At 35.1% G+C, this 23,523-nt stretch overlaps 1 protein-coding gene across 8 annotated transcripts in view; it reads left to right on the forward strand.

Moving 5' to 3' along the window:
• SIPA1L2 (signal induced proliferation associated 1 like 2) overlaps nucleotides 1-23,523 on the forward strand; it is a 159,884-nt gene that overhangs the window by 70,398 nt on the left and 65,963 nt on the right. For all 8 annotated transcript variants that reach the window (XM_068939019.1, XM_068939021.1, XM_068939024.1 and 5 more), the window contains exons 4-7: nucleotides 5,439-5,572; nucleotides 6,923-7,111; nucleotides 13,082-13,256; nucleotides 17,965-18,068. In XM_068939019.1, the coding sequence (XP_068795120.1) occupies nucleotides 5,439-5,572; nucleotides 6,923-7,111; nucleotides 13,082-13,256; nucleotides 17,965-18,068 (602 nt within the window). The remainder of the gene's footprint in view (nucleotides 1-5,438; nucleotides 5,573-6,922; nucleotides 7,112-13,081; nucleotides 13,257-17,964; nucleotides 18,069-23,523) is intronic.

Here is a 23,523-nt window from a genome sequence, read left to right on the forward strand (position 1 = left end):
TATGAGTTACAGCTTAATCTTTTGCTGTTATTAAAAGAAATTTGCTTTGTCCTTAAAAGATTGTTTGATACTGCCTGAGTCTTGCTGAGATCAAACCTCTTTGCTTCCTAACTGTATCTGGACAGCAGGAAATACTACAGTAAGCACTGTATTGTACTACTTCCTGTTGTGGCACTTTGCAAGGGACTCAAAGGAGGATCCTGCTCAGTGCTTGTCTTCATCATACTGTGGAAACCTAGAATAAACAGATTGTAAAAACAGTGTATTTAAAAGAGGAGGAGGAAAGAATCTGCATCTGTGATGGAGAAGGAAGAAAAAGACCCTAGTCTTTTTCTAGTTAAGCAAGTTAGTTAAGCAAGGAAGGGCAGTAAGTTCAAAGACTCAAAATAGTTTTTAAGCTAGGTTAGTTGTAAAGGATCAGAAGGTGTTGGCAGAGTCAGGGTGGAAGAGAATGAAGGGAAATTTGTGACACAGGGATGCCATATGTTTTGTGGGACTGAGAGAAGAAAGAATTGGTGTTGATATGAAAGTTGTTAATGGACAAAGGTGGTAGTGGGAGGAGAAGAAGAACAGAGAAAGACAAAGATTAAGCTGAATAAAAGATAACTTGTTTGTGAAATGCTTTTAGAATGAATGAGTTACTGGTTCCAGAAGGGTTGACTATTTTTTGTGATGAAAAGTCTTGTAGGAGAGATAAAAAATAAAACATAAACAGTACTTAAAACCACTTTAATATATTATAAACAAACCTAAAGACCTTTCTAGAATGCTGATGCTTTATGTTTATATTAAGATGGTATTAGAAACATAAGAAATATTATCTGAATTTTATCCCATACAGTAAAATGTTGGAAAATTTGAACTGTTATTGTCCGTGTTTTCAATTGTTCTGTAGGTAGAGTTCTTCAAGAGTAAATATCATATGTGAGACACTATTCAGTAGTAATTACTCTCACCTTTACGAGGATATATAAGCCATTCCCTTTTTCACGTTATCTTCCTATAGAGTTGTAACAGAAGCTACATGAGAGCAATCTGCATTGGATGGCTCTTATGAGGGAGACAGCAAGTTAGGCAAATGTGTTGATCGAACCAAACACTTCATTTTCGGTATCTATTACCAAAAGGGATAAAGCATGTGGGGAATCTCCAGGTTACTTCCAACTGAACATGGTTCTTCTCTAAGCAAAATATTTTTGGGGTAGAGGAAAGAAAACGAGCATTTTGCCTTGTGCACTAAAATATCTTGCTACGGTGCTGATCTCCTGTATAAGAAAAAGTGACATTTATATGCGCATTGAGTCTTACTTGATGCTCTTCCATGACGGCGAGCTCTCCTAGCTGATTGTTCATTGAATTGTAGATTTGATAGCACAGTTGAATTTAGCAATATAATTGTGGAAGGATGAAATAAAAATTTAGCAAACAATAGTCACTTGTTTATAAAGACGTATGCAGCGCCACTGATTTTCTTTGCCTTTAACAAGATATCTGTGAAAGAGAAATAACTTTCTGCATATTTGATTTAGTTCACAGTTTTGTAATTGGCACTTGTCAACGTACAAGTCTTATTTCTGTTTTAAGATGCATGGAAGAAACACCCTGGCATGTGCAACACTAATTATTCCCTTCCCTTTCAAGAAATGAGAGATTTGGAATTCAGTGTCTTCTGAAATGAGCTGCAGTTTTATACTGCATATTTATAAGCTTTGTAACTATTGTTAAAATCAAATCCAACATGACTGATGTAAAATATGTTAATGTTTATGGAAAATGTCTTCTCAGTTTTCAGTTAAGGTTTGCAAAAGCTAGAATGTTTTATTTTATCTCATGGTTTTGATTTATTAATGGTGTCCTTTCCTAAACTATCCTTTTGTGGGAAAAAAAAGGAGGGGAGGGGAAAAAAGCTGTGTTAATTTTTAAAAGGATAATTGAAACAAGTTTTTATTATTGAGTTGTCTGTTGCTCTTTTGCAGTTATGCTTATAATACCCAAGACTGTCTGTTAATACCATGCTTTTTATTGGTGGGATGCTTGCAGCCACTTCTTAATATGATACTGTATCTATCTGCTGATACAAAACTTAAGAAATGCCCTGAAAAGAACTTTACAGGATTAGCAGGCTCACAGTATTAACTCAGTATTCTGCAGCTTTGAGACAGTCTCTTTTCCTTGCAGATTGAATCTTACAGATGTGAAGTTTGCCAGTGTAAATAAGACCTTTTATTAGAAGGAAAGTTGCCCATTATTCTTCAAAATGAAAAAGTAAAAAATGAGGAATACTTTATTATCTCTTTTTTTAAAGAGTTAGGAAATAGGTTATTTTCCTCTTTTCTCCAATTCATACTTTTAAATGAACATAAGTGCATAATACGTAAATTAGCTTAATAATTTTGTTCTTTGACATTTAAATACAAAAAAAAATGCCTTGAATTAAAAATCTTTTCCCTAAAGCCTGGAATATCTGTAGCCATGCTATTTTTTAATTTACTTCAACTTCTTGAATCCCATTCTTGAAACTGGTTTACCATGTGTATTTTTAATATACATTAGTAACTTCTTTGGGTTTACTTCTCTCATGTTGCACAAGAATTAAGCAGAAGTCTACCAAACTTGAATCTTTATGTGCAGTAATGCTGTAGTCAATTAGTAACTGTGGAATAAGTGTTTCTAGACTGGTACCAAAATAGAGGGCTGTAGAAACCTTGACTAAGACGTTTACCTTTTGTCAAAGCTTGAAAATGCAGCTATGCAGAATTTGTATGTTGCTGAAAAGTGTTTGGCCTCTGAATATCACAGAAAACCACCGCTCAATATATTGTTGTTGGTCTGTGAAATTCTGTTCCATTTGTTTGAAAAGTTTATCCATAAAGACTCAAAGTTTTAATTCAGCACTGTGAGAAGTGCCCCATTGACAGTCCATGAGATACAATTTATCTATGCACGCATAATACCCCTGTTGGAGAAATATTTCCAGTGAGCAAAATGAGCAAATAGTTTAGTGTCCGTGCTCCTTGGATCCCAAAAAAGAATCCCAAAAAAGTAGTTGTAACGTGCTGTTGTTCATTTTCTCTCCACTGAGAAATGAACTGTGACCACCAACATCCTCCAGATAGATCCTTGAAAGGCCACTAGACACTTTATTTAAGCTTGATTTGAGAAATAAGACTCTCATTTGAATGGTTACTTAGGGATAACTTTTATCTTTTTGTGTTCGTTCTGAGAGTATAGATGGCTTCTTGATGAAACTTTTTTGTGAAAAATTTCTTCTGCACTTCTGTAAATACATTGTAAGAAAAGTATCAAAACTAGTTTAAAAGTACTACCAAAGTGTTTTAAGACAATCTTAAAAAGAAGTCTATTACTTAATTGTTATCAAAAACATGAAAGCATAGCATAATTTAGATAGCTGTTCGAAGCTACCTTTAATGTGAGAGCAGGTTGCTCTGGACTTTGTGCAATAGGCTCCTGAACATATCCGGCAATGGAGATTTCACAGACTCTCCAGGCAACCTGTTCCTGTGTTTCATTACCCTTATGGCGGTTCCACCTTGTCCTTTCTCTCTGGAGCTTGGAGAAGGGTCCGGCTCTGCCTTTTCTATAACCCCCTATCAGGCAATGGCATACTGCAGTTACTCCTCCCCTTAACCCGCTCTTTTGCGGGCTGAACAAGCCTAGCTCCTTCAGCCTCTCCTCCTCTGCTGTATGCTGCACCCCTCTGGTTGTCCTGGTTACTGTCTGCTGCACTTGTCCCGTTCTCTCCAAAACTGGACACACTACTCTACGTGTGCCCTCACAAGTGCCAAAGAGAGAAGGAGGATAAACTCTTCCCTTGGCCTTTGGGCTATGCTCTTGCTGACGCAGCCCAGTAAGTGGTAAGCGAATATCTCTGCCAGGGTGCGCCGCTGACTCCTGGGCAACCTGCTGCCCCTGAGGGCGCCCTGGTCCTTTTCTGCAGAGCTGGTCCTGAGACAGCTGGTCCCCAGTCTGTGCTGTTGTATAAGCCTGTCCTGTTCCAAATACAGGATTTTGTTGTTGACGTTCGCGAGGTTTCTGTCAGTCCCTTTCTCCAAATTGTCAAGGTCCTTCTGAACGGCAGCCCTACCTTCCAATGTATCAACTGTTCCTGGAGAATATGGCCTCGTACATGAACTTGCTGGGGGTGCGTTCCATCCCATTGTTTGGATCATTAAAAAAAGGTATTAAACAGTACTGCCTCCACTATCAACTTTTGATGAACCCTTTAGTAATTGACCACTAATTGGAATTCGTATTGCTGATCATAGTCCTTTGAGGCCAGCTGTCCAGCCAATTTATATCCATCTTTTAATCTCTGTGTCCGATCTATATCTTTTCAGTTTAGCTGCAATGATACTATGGGAGACTGTAATAGGCAAAGGCATTGCTAAAATACAAGTAGGTGACATCCATTGCTCCCTCCTCCTCCACGAGCCAGTCATCTCTTTATAGAAAGCAATTGGGTAGGTCAGGCATGATTTGGATTTGGTAAATCTGTGCAGGCCATTCCCAATCATCTTTTTGTCTTTCATGTAACTGGAAATGGCTTCCATGAGAATTTGTTCCTCAATCTCCATGGGGACTAAGGCATGAAGCGGACTGGTCTGTAGCTTCCCAGATTCTTTTTCTTGACCTTTTTAAAGATGAATACGTGTGCTTTTTCCCAGTCGTTGGAAACATTCGCCACTCACTAGGATCTTTCAAAGATGATGAAGAGTAGTTTTGCAGTGAGATTGGCCAGTTCCTTCATCACCCTTGATTGTATCCCATCTGGTCCCATGGGCTTGAGTATGTCCAGGTTGCTTAAAGGTTGCTAACTTGATCTTCCTCTTCTGTAGGTCCCCCAAACTTGCCAGTGAACACAAGGACCAACCTAACAATTCAGCAAAGATTGAAAAGTTTCTATCCTCAGTTTCCCAGCTGAGTTGTTGCATGAAATGTTACAGCTTTAAGTAAGAATAAGAATAAACTGAATGAAATGAAACTTACCCTACACAACACCTTATTTGTTTGAAGACTATTACATACTGTGGCTCGATACAGTTTCTCTGAACGAGTTTCTCATCGCATAAGAGAGAAAAATGATTATTGCATAGTAGCAGCTTTTAGGCAGATGCGATTTATTATGAGTTATGTGATACGACTGACTGTCCTGACCTTGTCAAAATTAGCATTTTGTGATTTCCGCACTTGCTATGCAGTACAGAAGATCACAAACCAGTGTATAGATTGATCTCATAACTCAATTAGAGAATTTGTGGGTTTTAGTCAAACTTAATTCAAATGCTTAACAGCTGTTTTGTGATCCATGGAGATGAAACTAATACTTTCCTTCTCAAAATTCTTTGATGAGATTTGATGAACGTCATCTGTGAGACTCATATTTCTCTTTTCTCTTCGTTCCTTCTGTTTTGTAAAAGAGCATCAGAACTACTTTGGAATAGATGAAAATCTCGGACCTGTAGCTGTCAGCATTCGAAGAGAGAAGGTTGAAGACTCAAAGGAGAAAGAAGGATCTCAGTTCAACTATCGAATAGTTTTCAGGACAAGTGAGGTAAAGTTCTTTCATGCATTGTGCAAAGGAATGGAAAAGATAACTTAAAGCTTAGGATACTAGTTGTTTCTCCTTTCATTTGTCTATGGATAGATCATTAACCTTGAAAGAAGATCTGTGAATGGGAAAGGGATATTTCTTGTATAAATATAGCTGGCCCCTGGAGCACGATTTTTCCTCTCTGCTATATAAAATTATTCTCTTTTTGGGTGGGGACCCAAAAGGAGGTAAGTTAGATGAAGATGTATATATCTGCAAGAGTCAAAGGAATAGATAAGAATAAAGCCGAAGATAAGGTGCTTGATGTTTCTTGTGATAGGAGTAAAAGATTAAGAAATTCAGGAGAATAAAAAACAGCAGAAAAATATGAAAGCTAGTATTACCACTTAAGTGAATTTGCGTGTGTTTGGTTTTCAAATACTCCTTATTAGAAAATGTATTTTCTGTGAGGAATTCCTTTTTTATATACTTCTCTTGTACATAAGTAATATATGGAGAGAATATTAATGTGTTAATAAATAAATGTTGAAAGGACACTTTTCAAGCCATAACTTCTATTTCAGATGAATTTGTATCCTTTGCAAAAGTAAATTCTTCTCTATCTCAGCAGTTAACTTTGATTTGTATGAAAATATACAATGTTACCATTTTAGCAAGCAACTATAAACTTTCCTAATCCTTTGGACTTTTGCCTCCTGTTGTGATTAGGAGACACAGAAGCATTAGCTAGAGTTCCTGATATCTCTGGGCTCATGTGTTTTTACTGAACATATGTATACATAGGTTTTTCAGGCTAGGTTTTTTGTTCATTACCCAAAAAGGTATGTCTGTATGTAGGTATGTGGGGAGTGGTGATTCAGCTGACTAACCTCTAAGCAGTATTTCTCTTGTTGCAGAATCCAATGAGGATAAAGCATTATGGTTTTAAAAAAAAAAAAAAAGTGAATGGGATAAACAAAGTTGCTGTTAGCTGTGGTTTACCTTGCCTGGCTAACCTAACGTTCAAGCTACTGTGTCTACTGGGGTAGTATTATAACTAACAATTATTAGTTATCGCAGTGCTTAATTTTTTTTTCCAAAGGAGAAATAGTCTTAGAAATTAGAATAAGTTAAGATGATTATCAGTTTTTTTTAAACAAAAAGCATACTTATCACTGAGAAAATAAGAGCCTATGGCTTCTTTTTTTAAAAGTTATTCACTAATCTTGGTGCAGGCTTTTTTTTATATCGATATTTTTCTTCCCACTCATTCTCTCTTCCATACTTTTTGTATAGCCTGAAGATCATATCGTTAAAAGTCATTGTAGTATCAGAATTAAGAATATTTTATATGGTTTCTCTTTACTGCAGCTTACTACACTTAGAGGAGCAATTTTAGAAGATGCTATACCATCCACTGCTAGGCATGGCACAGCAAGAGGCCTGCCTCTCAAAGAGGTACTGGAATATGTAATACCGGAGCTGAGCATTCAGTGCCTGAGGCAGGCTTCCAACTCACCTAAAGTCCCTGAACAGCTGCTTAAATTGGATGAACAAGGGGTATGTAGCATGAGACTCTCTTTAAAGACTATTAACTTAAAAGATTAGATTTTTATTTTAAATATTTTCCTGGTGATATTAATAAACATGGATCTATGATACCACCTGGTTACTTCCTTGATTTTGGAGATATTTACTCTCAGCTGTTTATTTTCATTGACAAAATGAGGTTTGCTTTTCAGCATGGCAGTATGTAATGGTGTTATGGCTACAGAAATCAACAGTTTTTCTTTTTCTTAAAAGTATTTTAAAAATTAGAAATAAGAGTCTTATTTTCTAAATAAATTGTTTTTAAAATATATTGAATTTTAGGGGAAAAGGGCTAATCTATGAAGGTTCTCTTTAGACCGCAGAGTGAGAAAAAGATTATAACTAAACTTTTGATTCTTATAAGAAGTGGTTTTTACAATCTGTATTTGCACTTTTCTGTGAGGAAACACCGAATGCAAATGAAAATATGTTTAATATATTAATATTGATGTTGTGTAGAAGAGGCAAAATCCTAAGGATATAATATGTTAAGTCTCTACATCTAAAGTTTCATAGTTTCTTTCTTTTTTTCCTCTCATTTTCTTTTCTTCCCTCTTTCTTTAACACATTAGCATGTTCTGATTCATTGTAGCAGTCTTTATTGGTAGACTGGAATACTTCCGGGTTCAAACAGCTGAAATTCTAATTGGAACTATCTACTGAATTGCCACTGCATCAGCAATGAAACAAACTGATATGCTTTAACTTCAGAGAGAAAAATTGTAAGGTCTACTGGGTGCAGTGAAGTGAATCTGCCTCATTCAAAAACTAGTGAGGAAATGCTTAGCTTCTGAATAATTTGTGAAGGACAGGCATGTGAAGGCTTTTAATACAGTTTTAAAAGACATTTTAAAAGGTGTTCATCTAAAGAAAATATTGTATTTTCTATGCAAAAGTCAATATTTGTCTACTGAAGTTGAATCAGCTGATAGATTCAGCTGACTGTAACAGTGGTATAATAATTTTATTTCATTCATTCAGTTTCAAAAGCAGTGATTGTGTCTAACATTTTGGTATCTACCAGAATTTTTCTGTCTTGTTGTAACAGTTGATGAAATCCAAGTAAATGTAGACAGAGGAAGAGAATTTCTTTTTTTGGTTGGACTGTCAAGCTTGTTTTGTATTTTTTATTCCTTTTGTTTGTTATAGTCTTTGAGGAGAACTTTACTTTTAATTGCTATTTCATTTTGTCAAATGTCTTCATTTTTTCCTGTGTTTGTAAGTGCTTCTGATAAAACAATAAAGGGAAATTAGAAGTAGTCAGTCAGTCCTGAGTCTAAGAGCTCCTAATCTCCTGTCACTGGAGCTCCAGAGTGAATTTAGGTTCATCTGATAAATATTAAATGCCTAGAGGAGAACTATGCTCGAGGCAGTGTAGAACACTTCTTTATTTGACCTGAATATAATACTTACCAAACTCACTATCTTTGCCTGTATCTGGAAATAGAGATTGTCCATTGAAGTGACCAAAGTAATTTTTTAATTATCAGCTCCTAATTTTGAGAAACAGCAGTACCTAGCTCTTCTTTTTATTGTAGGTGTTCCATTTTGAAAATTCGTATCTGTTGTGAAATGCACTGTCACCAGGCAAAATATAATATTAACACATCTTATATGCTACTTATTGTGAGATAGTTACTTGAACATAGACAGAAAGCTGTGCATAGAACTGGCATGAGATCCATTTATGTTTTAAATTCTCCTATGTGCTTGATGCTTTGATTTTATTAATCAAGCAAATATAAAAAGAGTTATGCTTGGCAGCTGAAGGTGATGACTGGCTGAAGAGTCACAAATTTAAAAAATATAAATTATGACCTTCAGGATTGATAATGTCATTAGAATAGTATTTATTTCAGATATTGCTGTATTAAGTATTTGCATAGTTCTTCAAGAGACTGAAGATAGTTTCTGTAGGTAGTGTTTTGATTTCATTTTTATATCATTTTCATTGTTTTCAGTGAAATCCATGAATGGGTTGCAGAGGAAATGTGTGGCTAAAACTTTTTTCCTAAAGTGACAGTAGAAAGTAGATGGAAATTGGGTGGTTGCCCTAATTTGAGAGTATCAATAAAGAATCAGCATTTTCCCAGTTGTTCTGGCCTCCGATGATCAGTATTAGATTTGAATATAAATTTACAGGAAAAGTGAATTGTTTATCTAAAGCAGTAGGAATGGATGGGACTATTTTTACTCACCCTTAATTCCCTCCTTGTTCCACTTCCCTATTTCTGCTAATGGCAGTTTAATCTGTATATGTTTTTAGTCTCCCTCATATCCCTCTGGGAATGTTCGCTTCTTTCTAGACCAAGAGTTGAACTTTACAAAAAGTCCAGAGAAATCAGGAGTCGTGACTGCAGTGATATGTAGTGGCTATTGAGCGTGTAATTTCTTCTGTTTCCTTGCCAGAAAAACTCAAAAGTCTGCATGTGATGAAAGTCATGAAGTTGTTATTATATAATAAAGAATGTACTCTAAAGAAGTAGAAAAGCTGCCAAGATTTAGTAGTGAGTGATCCTGAGTAGAACATAGCCATCCTGAGTGAGGGAGGACTGCTAAGCACTTTTAATACAAATCATATACCTAAGTAGCTAAACGGTTTAGAAAATAGTTTCTAGAAAATAGTTTCACATTATAAAATTGTTCTCAGATTAAATGTAAGATTCCTAATTTAGGAATCGTTAAATCAGAACCATGTCTGGAATTATTTGCTTAGGAAGATTTGAGCAAACATGGAATACAATTTCAAAGCTAGCAAAATTTAATTTTAAATAATCTGATAATTTTTACGCAGGTTAAGTGCCCTGTATAAGATGCTGCCTAAGCTCATTTAGATACTTCTTTCTTACGCCCTAAGTTCTAAAGGCACCTAGACATCTGCTTCTGCACATGCCTAGGCTGATGGACACAGGCTGCTTCTGTGACCCAGAGCAAAGTGTTCTTTTGCTTAAGTCTTCTGAAAGGCCTGATCTCATAGGCATAGGTGTTCCTAACACAGTTAGGAGATTAAGATTACTGCAAAAGTGCTTGCAGCTGCTGCTGTGTTCAGTGGAAGTGCTATTGGTAGAATCAACTTTGTATGTAATTGCCGATTGTTTAGAGTACTTGCCCACAAAGTGAAAACCTAGGATTAATTATTTCCTCACCTTGGGAAGTTTCAGATCCTTATCTTTGCTATTTCCTAGGACAGTGTTTTAACCACAGGGTGGTAGGTTGTGTTGGAGGATAGAGATATGTTCCATTTCTGCTTGAAATTGTACTGAGATTGAAATTGTACTGAGGAGCTAATTCAGGATTCATTGGTCTCCTGAGAAGGAATGAAGGAACGGGACTGCATATTTTGACACTGAATGTTTTGCCCAGGTGGTGTTCTAACTTGCCATTCATTAATATTGTTAAAGTCTTAACTGATCTGTCTTCTCCCTCTTCCTTCTGCTACTGAACTAGATGCTCAAATCATTCTAGAGTAACTTGAGTCACTGGATTCCCAGCACCTTAGGGCAAGTTGGAGACCACGTTTTTGTGCAGCATGACTAGACTGTTAGATATGATGATGGTAGTTGTTGCAGTAACTATTAGTGGCTCAGCACTTTACTTCTCCAATCCTCAATTGTGTTGTAAAAGTCAAGGAAATAAACTCCCTACGGTTTAAGCTAAACTCTTTGACGTTGAACTGGAGCAGAAGTGGCAGTGTGCTCACAACTAGCCTAAGTCTCTGCTGGGAAATATTAAGTAGCAGCACCACTTCCTATAATCTGATGTTTATATAAGCAGTTCTCTTCCAGTCTACTCCATGAGTTGTCCATGCTAGTTTTCCACTGAAGAAAATAGTCTCCAGTGTGGAATCTGGAACCTTTTGTGAAATGCCTACCTCTCTCCAGGCAGTGCTTCAAAATGGGGACCAAACTAGCAAGCACTCTGGATGAAGAATGCCTAAAGCCAGTCCATAGGAAATGCCAAGAACAAGCTGATGTCTTAATGCTGCCCTTCTCCAGAATTTAGAGGTCTGACTCAGGCACCTCCTACAGTGATCTGTAACCCAGAATCTTTTCTTATTTCTGTGTATAATAGGGACCTCAGTTATTTGAAAGAACTTTTTTTTTTTTTAACTGTTATTGGAAGTTTTGGGTGCCCAAATCTTGTACTGAATCTACATACACTTAGACAGGAAAAAAGTCTGATTTTCTGTTGAAATGAGGAAATCTCTTTGTGTTGGATATGTATTGTTCTACAGATCTTTGTCCTCATAAAGGAATCTGTTGGCCAATTTCAGTTAAACTTGATGATTATGTTCTGACAGGTGTCATGTAAATTTATGACTTAGGTAAGGGGAAGAGAGCTGAAGGGAAAGGCAGTAGCATAAGTTCAGCTGTACTGGGCACCAGAAAACTCAGGAAAAAGGTTACATACGCTCTAATCACAGAAAAGATTGAATGAAAGCTGACATCTTATTGGACGCTTGGTAATCTAGCTACAGGAAACTGTTACAAGAACAGCCTTCTCATGGAGCTACCTGTTCTATGTAACAGTGTTTAGAAATTTTACTACAAGCAGGGGCTAACTTTGGTTGAAGTAGGTCTTCAACCCGTTTTATTTCTCCAGGAGATGGGGGGGGTTGTTTGTTTGTTTTTTTGTTTGTTTGTTTATTGTCTCTTGTCAACTGCCTCACATGCTATGCTATTCGTACAATGGAGAAAGGCAGAATTTATTTAAGTGGGAAGATTAAACATTATTTGAAGTTTGGAATTATGTTCATGATAGTTTTCTCTTTTGTGTATGTATATTTTTATGACTAGATCTTTCAGTGTTCCCATCTTGCAGGCGGCTGATATTGTTGTGATAAATATTTCTATCAGTGCAGTAGCATGTCTATGAGTTTGAGTTCTGCAATATGCTTAAGCCTGCAGACCTCGTGTTACTTGTCTAAGGTGAAGCAGACTGTTCTTGTCACCTCTGCTCTAATACAAATGGTATTTATACAATCTTTACTTGAGACAGTTTAGATACTAATCCTGAAATTTGATAAAGAGAAGACTGTACAGCTGGAGACTTGATTTGAGTAGCATATATAGTCTTAAGGGAATCTAATGTGACTGATGATCTCTGTCAGTTTGTGAAGCTCTAGTATTTGGCAGTAAAAACAATAGGAGTAGTCTATTCACGTGGAGGTTTCCTGCTTGCCATGGTAAATATATGTAAAAGCTAAGAAAAAAAGACAACATCTTGGTCCAGATATAATCATCTCTTTTTTTTATACTAAAGGTCTAGAACTGACTTTAACTCATTGAACAAAACTATTCAATTGCAATCTGATTTCTAGTTTTAAGTTTACTGTATGTTGGTCAGGCAGTGTTTACATAGTAAAACCTTTGAAAATAGGGAATAATTTTTTGCAGAAGACAGTTTTATAGGGAGGGGAAAGATTTATTGATGCATATAAGAGAAATTAGTGTTGTGAGAGTCTGTTCACAGTGCCTTGTGAAAAGCAGGTCTTCACAACTGCTGCTCTTACGTAATTGGAAAGGTTATTGGGTGGCGGGGGGGCAACTTCATGTGCAGGGAGGTGTCTGGCTGAATTTTAAAGAGTAGAAATGAGGGAAAATAAACTCCTCACCTTGTTTTGTATCTGAGAGAGAAGACTACAATACGATAATTGCCAATTAAAATGCTCACATTATGGAACATGCAATAGAGTATGCTTCTGTAGATAACTGCTTAAGTCAAAAGTCGTCATTGACTGTTTCTGTGTTTGGATCATGACAATCCAGTTTTCTTTCAAGATAATTTTCTTTGCTCCTTGTAGTGACTTAATCTCCTAAATCACAGCACTTATTTTTGTCATCCTCAAGTTACTCCTGCCAGGCATTGAAACGGTGTTAATATTTGCTTTAGCATTTGCTTTCTTTTGCTTCTCTAATTTTCTTTTCCCTTTTATTTCAGCTGAGTTTTCAACATAAGATTGGTATCCTTTACTGCAAAGCAGGCCAAAGCACAGAGGAAGAAATGTATAACAATGAGATGGCAGGGCCAGCTTTTGAAGAGTTCCTTGATCTCCTGGGCCAGAGAGTACGGCTAAAAGGGTTTAGTAAATACAGAGCTCAGCTAGATAATAAAAGTAAGTTGTGTTTCTGATCTGTGGTAAAAACTGTAATTCTCCAGTGGTAAGCATCTTCTGCAAATCATGTGTTCTCATGCTCTTGACTTTGGGATAGACTAGCAAGTTTATAGGCTAGATGAGGAAGATAAAGTACGTGATAAGAACAGTATATGCATCACACCCTATCTGAAAGGTTATTTACTTTTTCTGTGACAGAAAAAAAGATTGGAAAACCAAAACAACTTATTTCATTTTCTTGCCCTTACTAAAATACTGCAAAGTATGTGATTCTTGATGTATTTTAGAATTTCATAGCTACATTTTACTATCTTATCTTTAAAAAGATAAAAAAAAAAAAAAAGAAGACATATTTTGAAATGTGGAGTCATAAGATGGGACCATTTTTCTTATTCCTCTTAGACTTCTGCATTTCTGTTAATCAGTTTATACATCAGTGTTCATGTTTGAGGGGAAATCAAATTTTCTGTAGCACATCAAGCATGTTACGATTCTGTAGTTAACAAACATTCATCTGCCTAACTATTGTGTTGCTTCTGCCTTTTCAGGGCAGTGCAGTAGTGTAAGAAGTTATTTATACATAATTTTTTTTTGTTTGGTGTTTTTTTTTGTAGCAAAAATAGAACCTGAAGTATTGCTGTTGACAAAGTCAGTGATATTGCCACACGTTTCCTTTGCGTTGTTGGTCACTGCCCTTCAATTTTTCTGAGCTTTGTTTACAGCTGACCAATTAGTACATCATTAACTTAACTCATTCTTTTAGTTAAATGTGGTGTTAACAGCATTTTGACAACTGATCACTGAGATGTGATCTAAGCACAGGTCTACTCACCTACTTTATGGTAACATAGTGTTTGTGTCATATGTTTGTTTTTTCTATAGCCTGTCTATTACATCCTGAAAATAGACTTTTATTGCATACTATACATGGCCTAAGTATAACAACAATGGAATATTTTCATTAGCCAAGTATATCTTTTTAAGTTACTACATCCTGCTACTCATGTACGTATTCTGTTTACCCCTCTTATCGAATGGGAGAGTTGCTTGAACTGCTAGACATAAGCTGCCAAGAAGGAAGCTTAGAAAGATGTACCTAAAGGAAATTAAGGGAAGATCTTTTGTTTCAGTGGATGTATGCCTTCTGGCTAGCCAGAGAAGTAGGAACAGATATGCCCTTGTTAATTCTGCACATCTGTTCCTCCTGCCACTTATCTACCTGATTTAGTCCGGTTCTTAGGAATGTCTTATATGGGTTTTTTGTTTATTTGTTTATTTGTTTTTATTTTTTTGAAATTGTACATTTGAATGCTGACTAGTGTCATGGTCATGAAAGAATTTTCCTTCTGGTATCAGACTGGTAGTGCCCTCGATGGTCTGTCATCTGCTGTTCAGTATTAGGAGTGAAATGTAATGATTCATATTGGACATTTTTTGGGAAAGTCTAGTGAGTGCAGCTCGTGGTTGGTACCCCATGCAGATAAACTGTCAATAGGCCACTCTCCATCGTAAAAAGCGTTCTGAGAAGCTGACTATAAACCTCAGGCTTTTAGAATGAAGGGAGATCAGCTCTGCCATCCCAGAAATCTTTCACATTCTCCATTCCCAGTTCTCAGAGGGGAAATAGTGAAACAGGTGAGCTGAATACTAGGACAGACTGTTGCATTTCATGACTTACCAAGTGGGAAAGCTGCAATTCTGTAGCCCTGTAAACCCACTTAGGCACCACATTTATTAAGGTTACAGCCTCTTTGCTTAAAAACATGCTTGTTTTACTTTAATAATCCAGGCTTAATATTGAATATTGCATCCTGTTTCAGTACAGACTAATAATTCATTTTTTAAATTAACCTGTAGAAACATTTATTTAACTCACTGTGGTTGTCAGTTCTTTAGGTTCAAGACTTATGGAAAGAAATGGCACATAGGGATGAAAAATTTGAAGGGCTGAGGGAGGCATTTGTTTTTTCTTTTTTCCCCAGTCAGAGTTGACCAAATATCACCTGATAATTTCTTCATATGAACATATATGCTGGCCTGTCAGCAGATTCAGTTTCTGTATTTGCTGTTCCTCAGTAAGAACGTACACTGTTGATTGACTTTGCTTACATATAATTCAGTAGCATAATTCTGGTATTTTACTAATGCTGTATGCTTCTAATGCTATTAGCGTATCTTAACAGTTTGCAACAAACAATGGAATTTAGAGACTTCACAATGATGTCTTTGGTTTTATGTTATATGTAAAAATATTGACTTTATTATCATCCTTTTTGTATTATACTTTTTAATATAATGGCATTTCTGTATGTCAAATTTATAATTGGAGAATAAATTGATCTGACTGCCTGAAGGTTCAGAGTAGTGTTAATAACTTCATTTGTAGCAGCTACACTTTTTGTACGCATGATATTTCTGTAATATTTCTTGCTCGCTTTTAGTAGGGTTTACATTTATTGGTTTTTTTTTCTATTCTCAAAAGCTTGACTAGCTTTGAGATTTTTTTTTTCCTTAAAAATTTCTTTTCATTTGATCTGTTTATTTAATATTTTGATAAGAAGAAATGAATTTAACTGATCCATTCCTTATGGAATACAGAATGTAGAATGTGAAGAATATGTGGAATACATCAGCTGCAAACTCTTCTGTCCTTCTTTAATGAATTTTTAATGTCCCAATTAAAAATTCCAAAATCAAGAAATTGGAAGATTTGAGGAAACTTTACCAATTCTGAAATAAGGAAAGAAAATCTTGTTTTTGGAACATTAAAATTTTCATTTTTACTGTTCGATTTTAATTATGTTAGTTTTTCAGTAATTTCAATTGTTTTTACATTTAATTTCCTCATACCTCTAAGGAGGGAAATAAAGTTTAAGGAAACTGAGGAGGTCTTACAAACTATGTACACAAAGGTATAGTTCTGTTTTACTTTTTGGTAAAAGATGATTTTCAGGGGGGTAGGGAGAACGGAAATGCTCGATAACTCAAAAAAAGTTTGGCCAATTTTTCTCAATCTTTATGGAAGAAATTAATATTCAGAAAGAAATCAGGTACATAAATGTCAGGCCAGGTATAATATTAAAAAATGTAATCAGTGTGCCTTAGTAGATGTTTAGTAGAGAATATTTTGATTCAGAAGATTTCAGCTTGCTTAACGTAAGGGACTAAATTTCAGAAGAAAAACTTGCTAGTTCATTTCCAAAGTCAAGGTGCTAAATCAAAAATGTTCAGCTAAGTAGAATGTTGTGTTAAGAAAGAAATAGTTTAAGGGTAAGGAATCTGGCTTTCTGTGATAAGTATGTAAAGGGACTATTTTATTATCTGTTCAAGATAGTTTGACTTTATTTATTATCTAATTTCAAAAGGATCCAGGGAGTAGGATTGCCAAGATCAATGGAGTTTAGACAGATAGTTGTATTGCATAATGTAATTGTTTTCCCTCTTCTGCTTGTTCTCTCCTGTAAACTCTTATCTTTCTAAAATGCCACAGAAAGGTTATAATGGAATTACATTTTCAACAAAGATTTTAAAATAGACAAGTGCAATAATGGTTGGCCTTTTTTAGCAACACTTAAGTAAGAAACTTGAGTGGAAATTATGCTATTTAGCCTGTAATTATAGTTTCTATTACAAGAATTGTAATAAATGAACTTAATTTTAATTTTGTGCAGACATTACCAATGAAGCCTGTATACAGAAGTGTTCAAAATTATACACATGCATAAATATTTTCAGATTTAGGTTACTGCTGAGTTTTACATTTAAGTGTATGTTTGTGTATTTTGAACAAGGGAACTAACACAGCCAAACAATTTGTCTTAGGAATGCAGTTATTTAAAAAAAAAAAAAAATTAAATCCCATGTGGAGAAGAGTACTGGAGAATGTTTGTTGGTGTGGAAAGTATAAAATTATATAAAACAAATGAACAAACATTCAAAGAATATTTGATAGTTGCCTTGTTTCAATAGGGTGTTCCCAATCTCCTGCCTTAGTTAAATGCTCCAAACACATCAAAGGAGATGAAAAAAAAAAGGATTAATTTGTGAATACAAAGTAAACCCCCTCTAGTTTGCTGTAAAAATTCTGACACACAAATTGTATTACTAAACTTTCTAAATAAAAATATTGAAAGTCATATATTTGAAAATGTTCTTATTTTTTAAAAGATCTGAAAATTCCTTCAAAAAAATTTTTTACAGTATACAATAATGTATCATGCACGTATTTCATATTTTTAAAGTGTTTCATATGCAATAAGTGTTTTAATGTGAGATTTGGTGTAACATTGTCAGTAGTTTTTTTTTTTTGATAAGGTATAGGATTAGTCAACTGTCCTTCTTAACTTTTTAAATAATAGAAAATATATACTATATAAAACTATACTTAAGTAGCCAAGTGATTAGTTCTTTTCTGTAAGATACTAAGACTTTACAGTGCTTGCCACTATACTCAAAATGAGGTCAGTTAGGTTCTAATCTCACAGACTGTAAACTCTTTGGGCAATTTCTTGCAGGAACCATCTATGTTATAATAAGATTCTAAAGAGCAGATCTTTAGCTGATGCAGTATATTATGGATCTATTTAAATAATTTTTAAACTGTGTTTATAGTTTCAAAACTGTTTCTTAGACATAGCTTGCAAAGAGTGGTATCCTAAAAAGTAGTATGAATGCTCTGTTTCACTGACCACCTTTAATTCATTTTCAGCTGATTCAACAGGAACTCATTCCCTCTACACCACCTATAAAGATTATGAGATAATGTTTCATGTATCAACAATGCTTCCATATATGCCCAATAATAGGCAACAGGTATGTTTTTACCTTCCCCATTTTCATGGTAATTTTACGTTATAAATATTTGAGATTAAATGTACCTTTGTTTGAAAGAATACTGATATAAAAATGAATTATTTTATATGAAGTATGACTCTTAATTGGAATTGTTTGTTGAAATACTATGCAGTATTAAAAATCTCATAGGATTTTTTAAATATGTCTTCGTAATTCAGGAACTTATCCTATCTCCTCCATTTCATGATATTATTAAACAGTATTGATGTCTATGGTCAATGAAATATCTTTAATATGACCTGGATTTATATTCTATGTTTGTTTTAAATATTGACTGTAGTCTGGTGGTTAAAATACACAAGTGATAAGATTTTTAAATGATTTCGCATAATACTCCTATTACAGATCTTAAAATTTTTATTAACCTACCAGCTTAGTAATAAATGCCTCGCCGTATCCTTCAAGGTGTCTACTTCTGAAGACAGAAAACTGCAGTGTACTTATTTTATTTCTGGAGAATTCACTTTGCTTATGTAATAGTTCAGAATATTTTTAAAGCATTAAGGATGGCTAAAAAACAACTTAGCATCCAAGGTGTGCAGAGCACCGGTAAGGTTACTCTGTCTTTGCCTGTCTCAGATATTTCTTGTGACTGGATTAAAAAGTACAAGCACATTTGGTATAGTATATCAAAACTAGCCCTTAAAAAAGGTGAAAGATAGAGCTAGTCATATATCAGTCTGAAGATAAGTCTAGCTTTCTGCCTTACTACTCTGCATTTTTCTATTTCTGCAGAAATAAGCATTAAAGAGAATTTTTAAAAATATTCTCTCACTGCAGTGCAAGATGTGAAGATTTCTTCAGTCATATTGGAGGACTGTCATGAAATAAAGATGCTATCTCATTTTGGTTTTGAGCAGCATGCAAAAATTGCGGTTACTGATTGTGAAACTGTGTGTGATTTGCATCTTTCATGTCTGCCCTATCAATAGGTCTTGTGGGAAGAAAAAGAGATGTGTCAAGGCAGCAACAAAAGATAAAGAAAACAATTAAAATTCTTGACAAAGGATAAATGAGAATTGAAATGGAATAGCATATATAATGTATTTAGGTATTTTAAGTAGTTAGTGCATAATATTCTGAACTGTTTGAAGAACTGTTCTGACTGAATAACATTGTAATCCATTACATTTAGTCTTTAGATAAGGTTTAAAGAAACTATGTTATAAATCAAAAGGCAGAAATTCTCCACAGTATGAGTAATATGAACGTTTTGACCAATAATATGTCTTAAAATACATGGGGCTTTCAGAGGATAAAAATGTTCAGCCTCATCACACACTAAATTGTGCTGATATCTAGTAATCAAGATACTGGATCATTTTCACTGATTTGAGATAGTTCTCTTTCTCTGAACTTTCACTTATACTTTATTACTATACAAGGTTAATTTATTAAACACACTGAGATTGCTCTGTTAAGTAATCAGTCAAAACGCTTTAGCTGTTAGTTTAAATGTATGTTTTAATTTGATTTACACGTAAGAATACTTTGTTTTTACACATAAATGAAAAATGTTTCAGGTTTTCTTGAGAAATGGTGCACTTTGAAAAAGAACTTGGAGGCTGGGATTCTAAAATCACATGAGAGAGCTCAAAATATGGTTATATTTTAAATAATCTCTAATTTGCATATTTATTTGAAAAAACTTTACAAGTTTGCAAGGCACAGATGCAGAACCCATTGCAATAGTAGAATTTTTCTGAATGTATTGATCTTTGACTGGAAAACCTATGTAAATAGGGAAAACTGTACACTATTAACATATAATACACTGAATGAGCTTTGCTTATCATGAAAAATGAATATTTTCATAGCAAATCACAGGCACTGACAGTAGATATGACCTTATGTGGAGTTTATTACTTTTGTCATTGTCTTTCATAACTGTCCCATATTTGTGAGAACAGGATATCTTCTTGCCATGATTCACTAATTTTTGTAATTGTTTGCTGTTTTTTCTCCTTCACTGCTGTGCTATTCAGCCATTCCTTCTTACTGTCCTTGCACTTCTTCCTCTGCTTTCCTTTCATTCTTTTCATTTCCTTATGTGTCTGTCTTTATAGACAGGTGTCAATTCTTATATATTGCAGAATCTTCCAATATTAATTCCACGATTTTGCCCAGCAACAAACACTCCTTTCCACAGTGTTTTAGTAGGCGCTCATCAGTCATTGTCTAATTAACAGTTTCAGTATTTGGTAAGAGCATCGTGTTGTGATTCATGGCTTTCCTGAGATCAAAATAACATAGCAATTTTGTAATTTGAAGCAGTATTCCTGTCTGAAAACCCATCACATTGTTTTTTAGACGCTGGTATCCAGCCGTATTTGCACAGCATGGACACTGTTAATGAATTGTGACAAGCACACCCAAACGACCAGAATTTAGCCAGCCTTAATGTGCAATAATCATTGTTTAATTTTCTTCTTTACTGTTTAGTTCCAAAATACATATTGGAATGTGAAAAATATCAACAGTGTTATTTCTCACGAGCTGGGATAAAATTGGATTAGGTCTTTTTACTTGAGACTATGTAGATACTGAAGACCACAGATGTGCTCGTTCATATCCTCAAAACAGAAAGAGACTTACGGGTGCTGTGGAATATGAACGTTGTTTGTCTTTGCAGGATTTGGCGCACTAACTCTACATACCCAAATTAGGGGAATGTAGAGGCCACAATAACTTTCCTTTTAGATTCTAGATGAAGACCCCCCTATCAATAGTTATTTTTTGCTGGCATATTGTGTATGTACTGCCAATGAGGTTATTGCATCCTATCCCTATGTCACTGCTTTAGTAATGGCTTGGCAAGATATTGAGCCATTCTTCATCTAGGTGCAAGACCTTCAATGAGCAAGTACCAAGCTTTTCTTAGATTCCAAATACCTGTGAGCCAAAAACAGGCCACACCAGAATTGTTTGTTGCTTCTTCCAGGACTTAACTACGCCCTGCTTGGTCACTGATCAGGACATCCCTCTAGTTTTAGAGCCAGCAGGAGATCCAAAGAGCAAGGTAATTTTCACTTTGGCTGCAACATAGGCTGGGAACTTCCAAATCAACTGCTCCTTCCCTAGAACAGAAAGGGCTACCAGCGCTGGTGTGGCCAGTTGCTTTTCCTTTACTGGCCTTTTCTTGAAATTATAGTTCAAGGCTTTCCCCTTTAAACTTTACCTTTGCGAAGTCCCTTTCTAAATCATTCCCTTGCAAGTTTCCCAGTCATGCATTTGCAGTCTCCTTGTATGCACCTAGTCAGACCTGATTAATCCAAATCGGATCAAATCATCAGGTTTCATCTGGTTTAATGAAAAGTTAAAAGTAAAACAGATGTGCACGAGTGAAATAAGCTTGTTAAAGCTAAGTTACAGTTAAGAGCTTTGAGATAACCAGAGATATGGCTATACCAAACTCAGTTTAACCAGGTCTGATGAAATATCTTTTGACATTTTTCTATTTTTGGTACTGATTAATAACGCAAATTGAAATTAGAGCTTTTTAGAGCCACTTATTTTAGAAACATACTAAAAATAAGTTTGAAGGTTTTTGTTTTTGTCTCTTAGCATCTCAGCATTTAGTTGAATGAAGAATGTTTTTCCACTCCTATTACAGGGAGAATTCTTTGTTATTTTGCAGTTTGAATAGGCAATTAAAATTCCACAGAAATGGGTAGATTTCTGTGGTTGTGCACAGCCTGTAAATGTGCTAAGTTCTACAATAACAAATACTTTTTCCTAGAGATGCATCTCTGAAAATTAAGAATTGACTATCATAGTTAAGATGTCTTGTATAACTATTTTTAATTTAATGGATTCTGCTTTTCTAACATATTTTCCTTACTGGACTCCCCTTTGTGTGTCTTGAATTCTTACATAAAACTTCTTTTTACCGATTTCCTGTTGACTGCCTACCTTACTGTATTGGCTTCATGTGCATATTCTACTACACTGCTTTAGACTGATACTAGAACGATGTCAGGGAGTGTTTGGTATCTCCTTACTGTAAGTAATCCTGTGTAATCTGCACACCCTTTTGAGAGTTCCTAGTGTGCTCTGCATTGGCATGAGATTCCTTATAGTATGTTAGAAAGGCAGATTTAAAAAAAAAAAAGAAGGAAAAACATCAGCAGATCTCAAAATGGGAGAGGAAGGGGAAAACTGGGAAAAAAAAAAAAAAAGGAGATGAAAGGTGGGAGGAAAATACAGGTCATAGCATGGAAATCTGAAAAGGGGTTGTTATAAATCTTTTTGCTTAGTTCCAGTTTCCTTCAATTCCTCTTTCATTTTCAGAATGCAGTCTTTATTTACATTTTCTAGGGAATTACGTGTTCCCTCCTTTTTCTCCATTCGATAGTTTATTCTTCTCCTATTCTTTTGTCCTATCCAAAGCACTAGTTTCCATCCTCCAGATCACTCCAGTTTACTTTCCTCCCCTTTCCAGTCCTTTGCATTATGATTCCCTGTACACAGGCACGACTGTGTTTTGCCTTTGCATTGTGTTGAAGTTCACTGACCACTAATGCATGACAGTTATTTATAACAGAGTTATATCGATTTTATTTCAAAATGTTGAAGAAGTCACTCAGATCTCAGCAACTTGGTAAGGTTCTTAAAAACAGTGACCTGACTTCCTGCTTACTAATTTTTCTGCTTCTTTAGAGATTTAAGTTCTTAAAAAAAGCGTTTAGAGAGAGATTATAAGAACTACCTTCATTTGAAAAAGACTATTTTTGCTAGTACAATTTCAAACACTTCTAAAACTTGTCGTTTAGTAAGTGACTGTTATTCTTGCTTAAGCAGCCTATAGCTGCAAGTAGAACCTCCTAAAGGAGTTTACAAAACCAGAAAATGTTCTTGGAAGACAGCAATTGTCTTGAGAAATGAATTTAATTTTAAATAAGATGTTGCTTTCTAATTTTCCAGTTTGCTCTGTGAAGAGTTAGTTATATGACAAAGGCAGCAATGAATCAGCTTGTACCTAAAAATTGAAGGTTTCTTACAAATTTAACTGCAGTGTAAATTCCAACCTGTGAGATATTATTAATAACCTCTAAACATGAACTTGTGCTTCATTACAGCAATCTAATGGTTTTCCAGCCAGCTCAACAAATTAAAGTATACCTGACATACCTAGTTCTGTGATCAGTTCCCCATAGTGGGCTTTTATTGTAATTGGTATGCAAAGGGATGTGCATGTTAAATCGCTCAAAGAGGCGGTTATTTTGGTTTTAGTCTTAAAAATCCTTAAACATGGTTAAGTCACATGGCTTACACCACATTTTATTTTATTTCTCATATCTGTACTAAAGTTTCATCGTTAGTCTAGTTTCTTCACATTGCATTTGGGCTTTTGATTGGGTTTAAAAACATATCTATATGTTAACTGAGCACTTTAAAATTGTGGGTTTGGCCA

This window comes from Struthio camelus, chromosome 3 (assembly GCF_040807025.1).
Source record: "Struthio camelus isolate bStrCam1 chromosome 3, bStrCam1.hap1, whole genome shotgun sequence".
Lineage (NCBI taxonomy): Eukaryota > Metazoa > Chordata > Aves > Struthioniformes > Struthionidae > Struthio > Struthio camelus.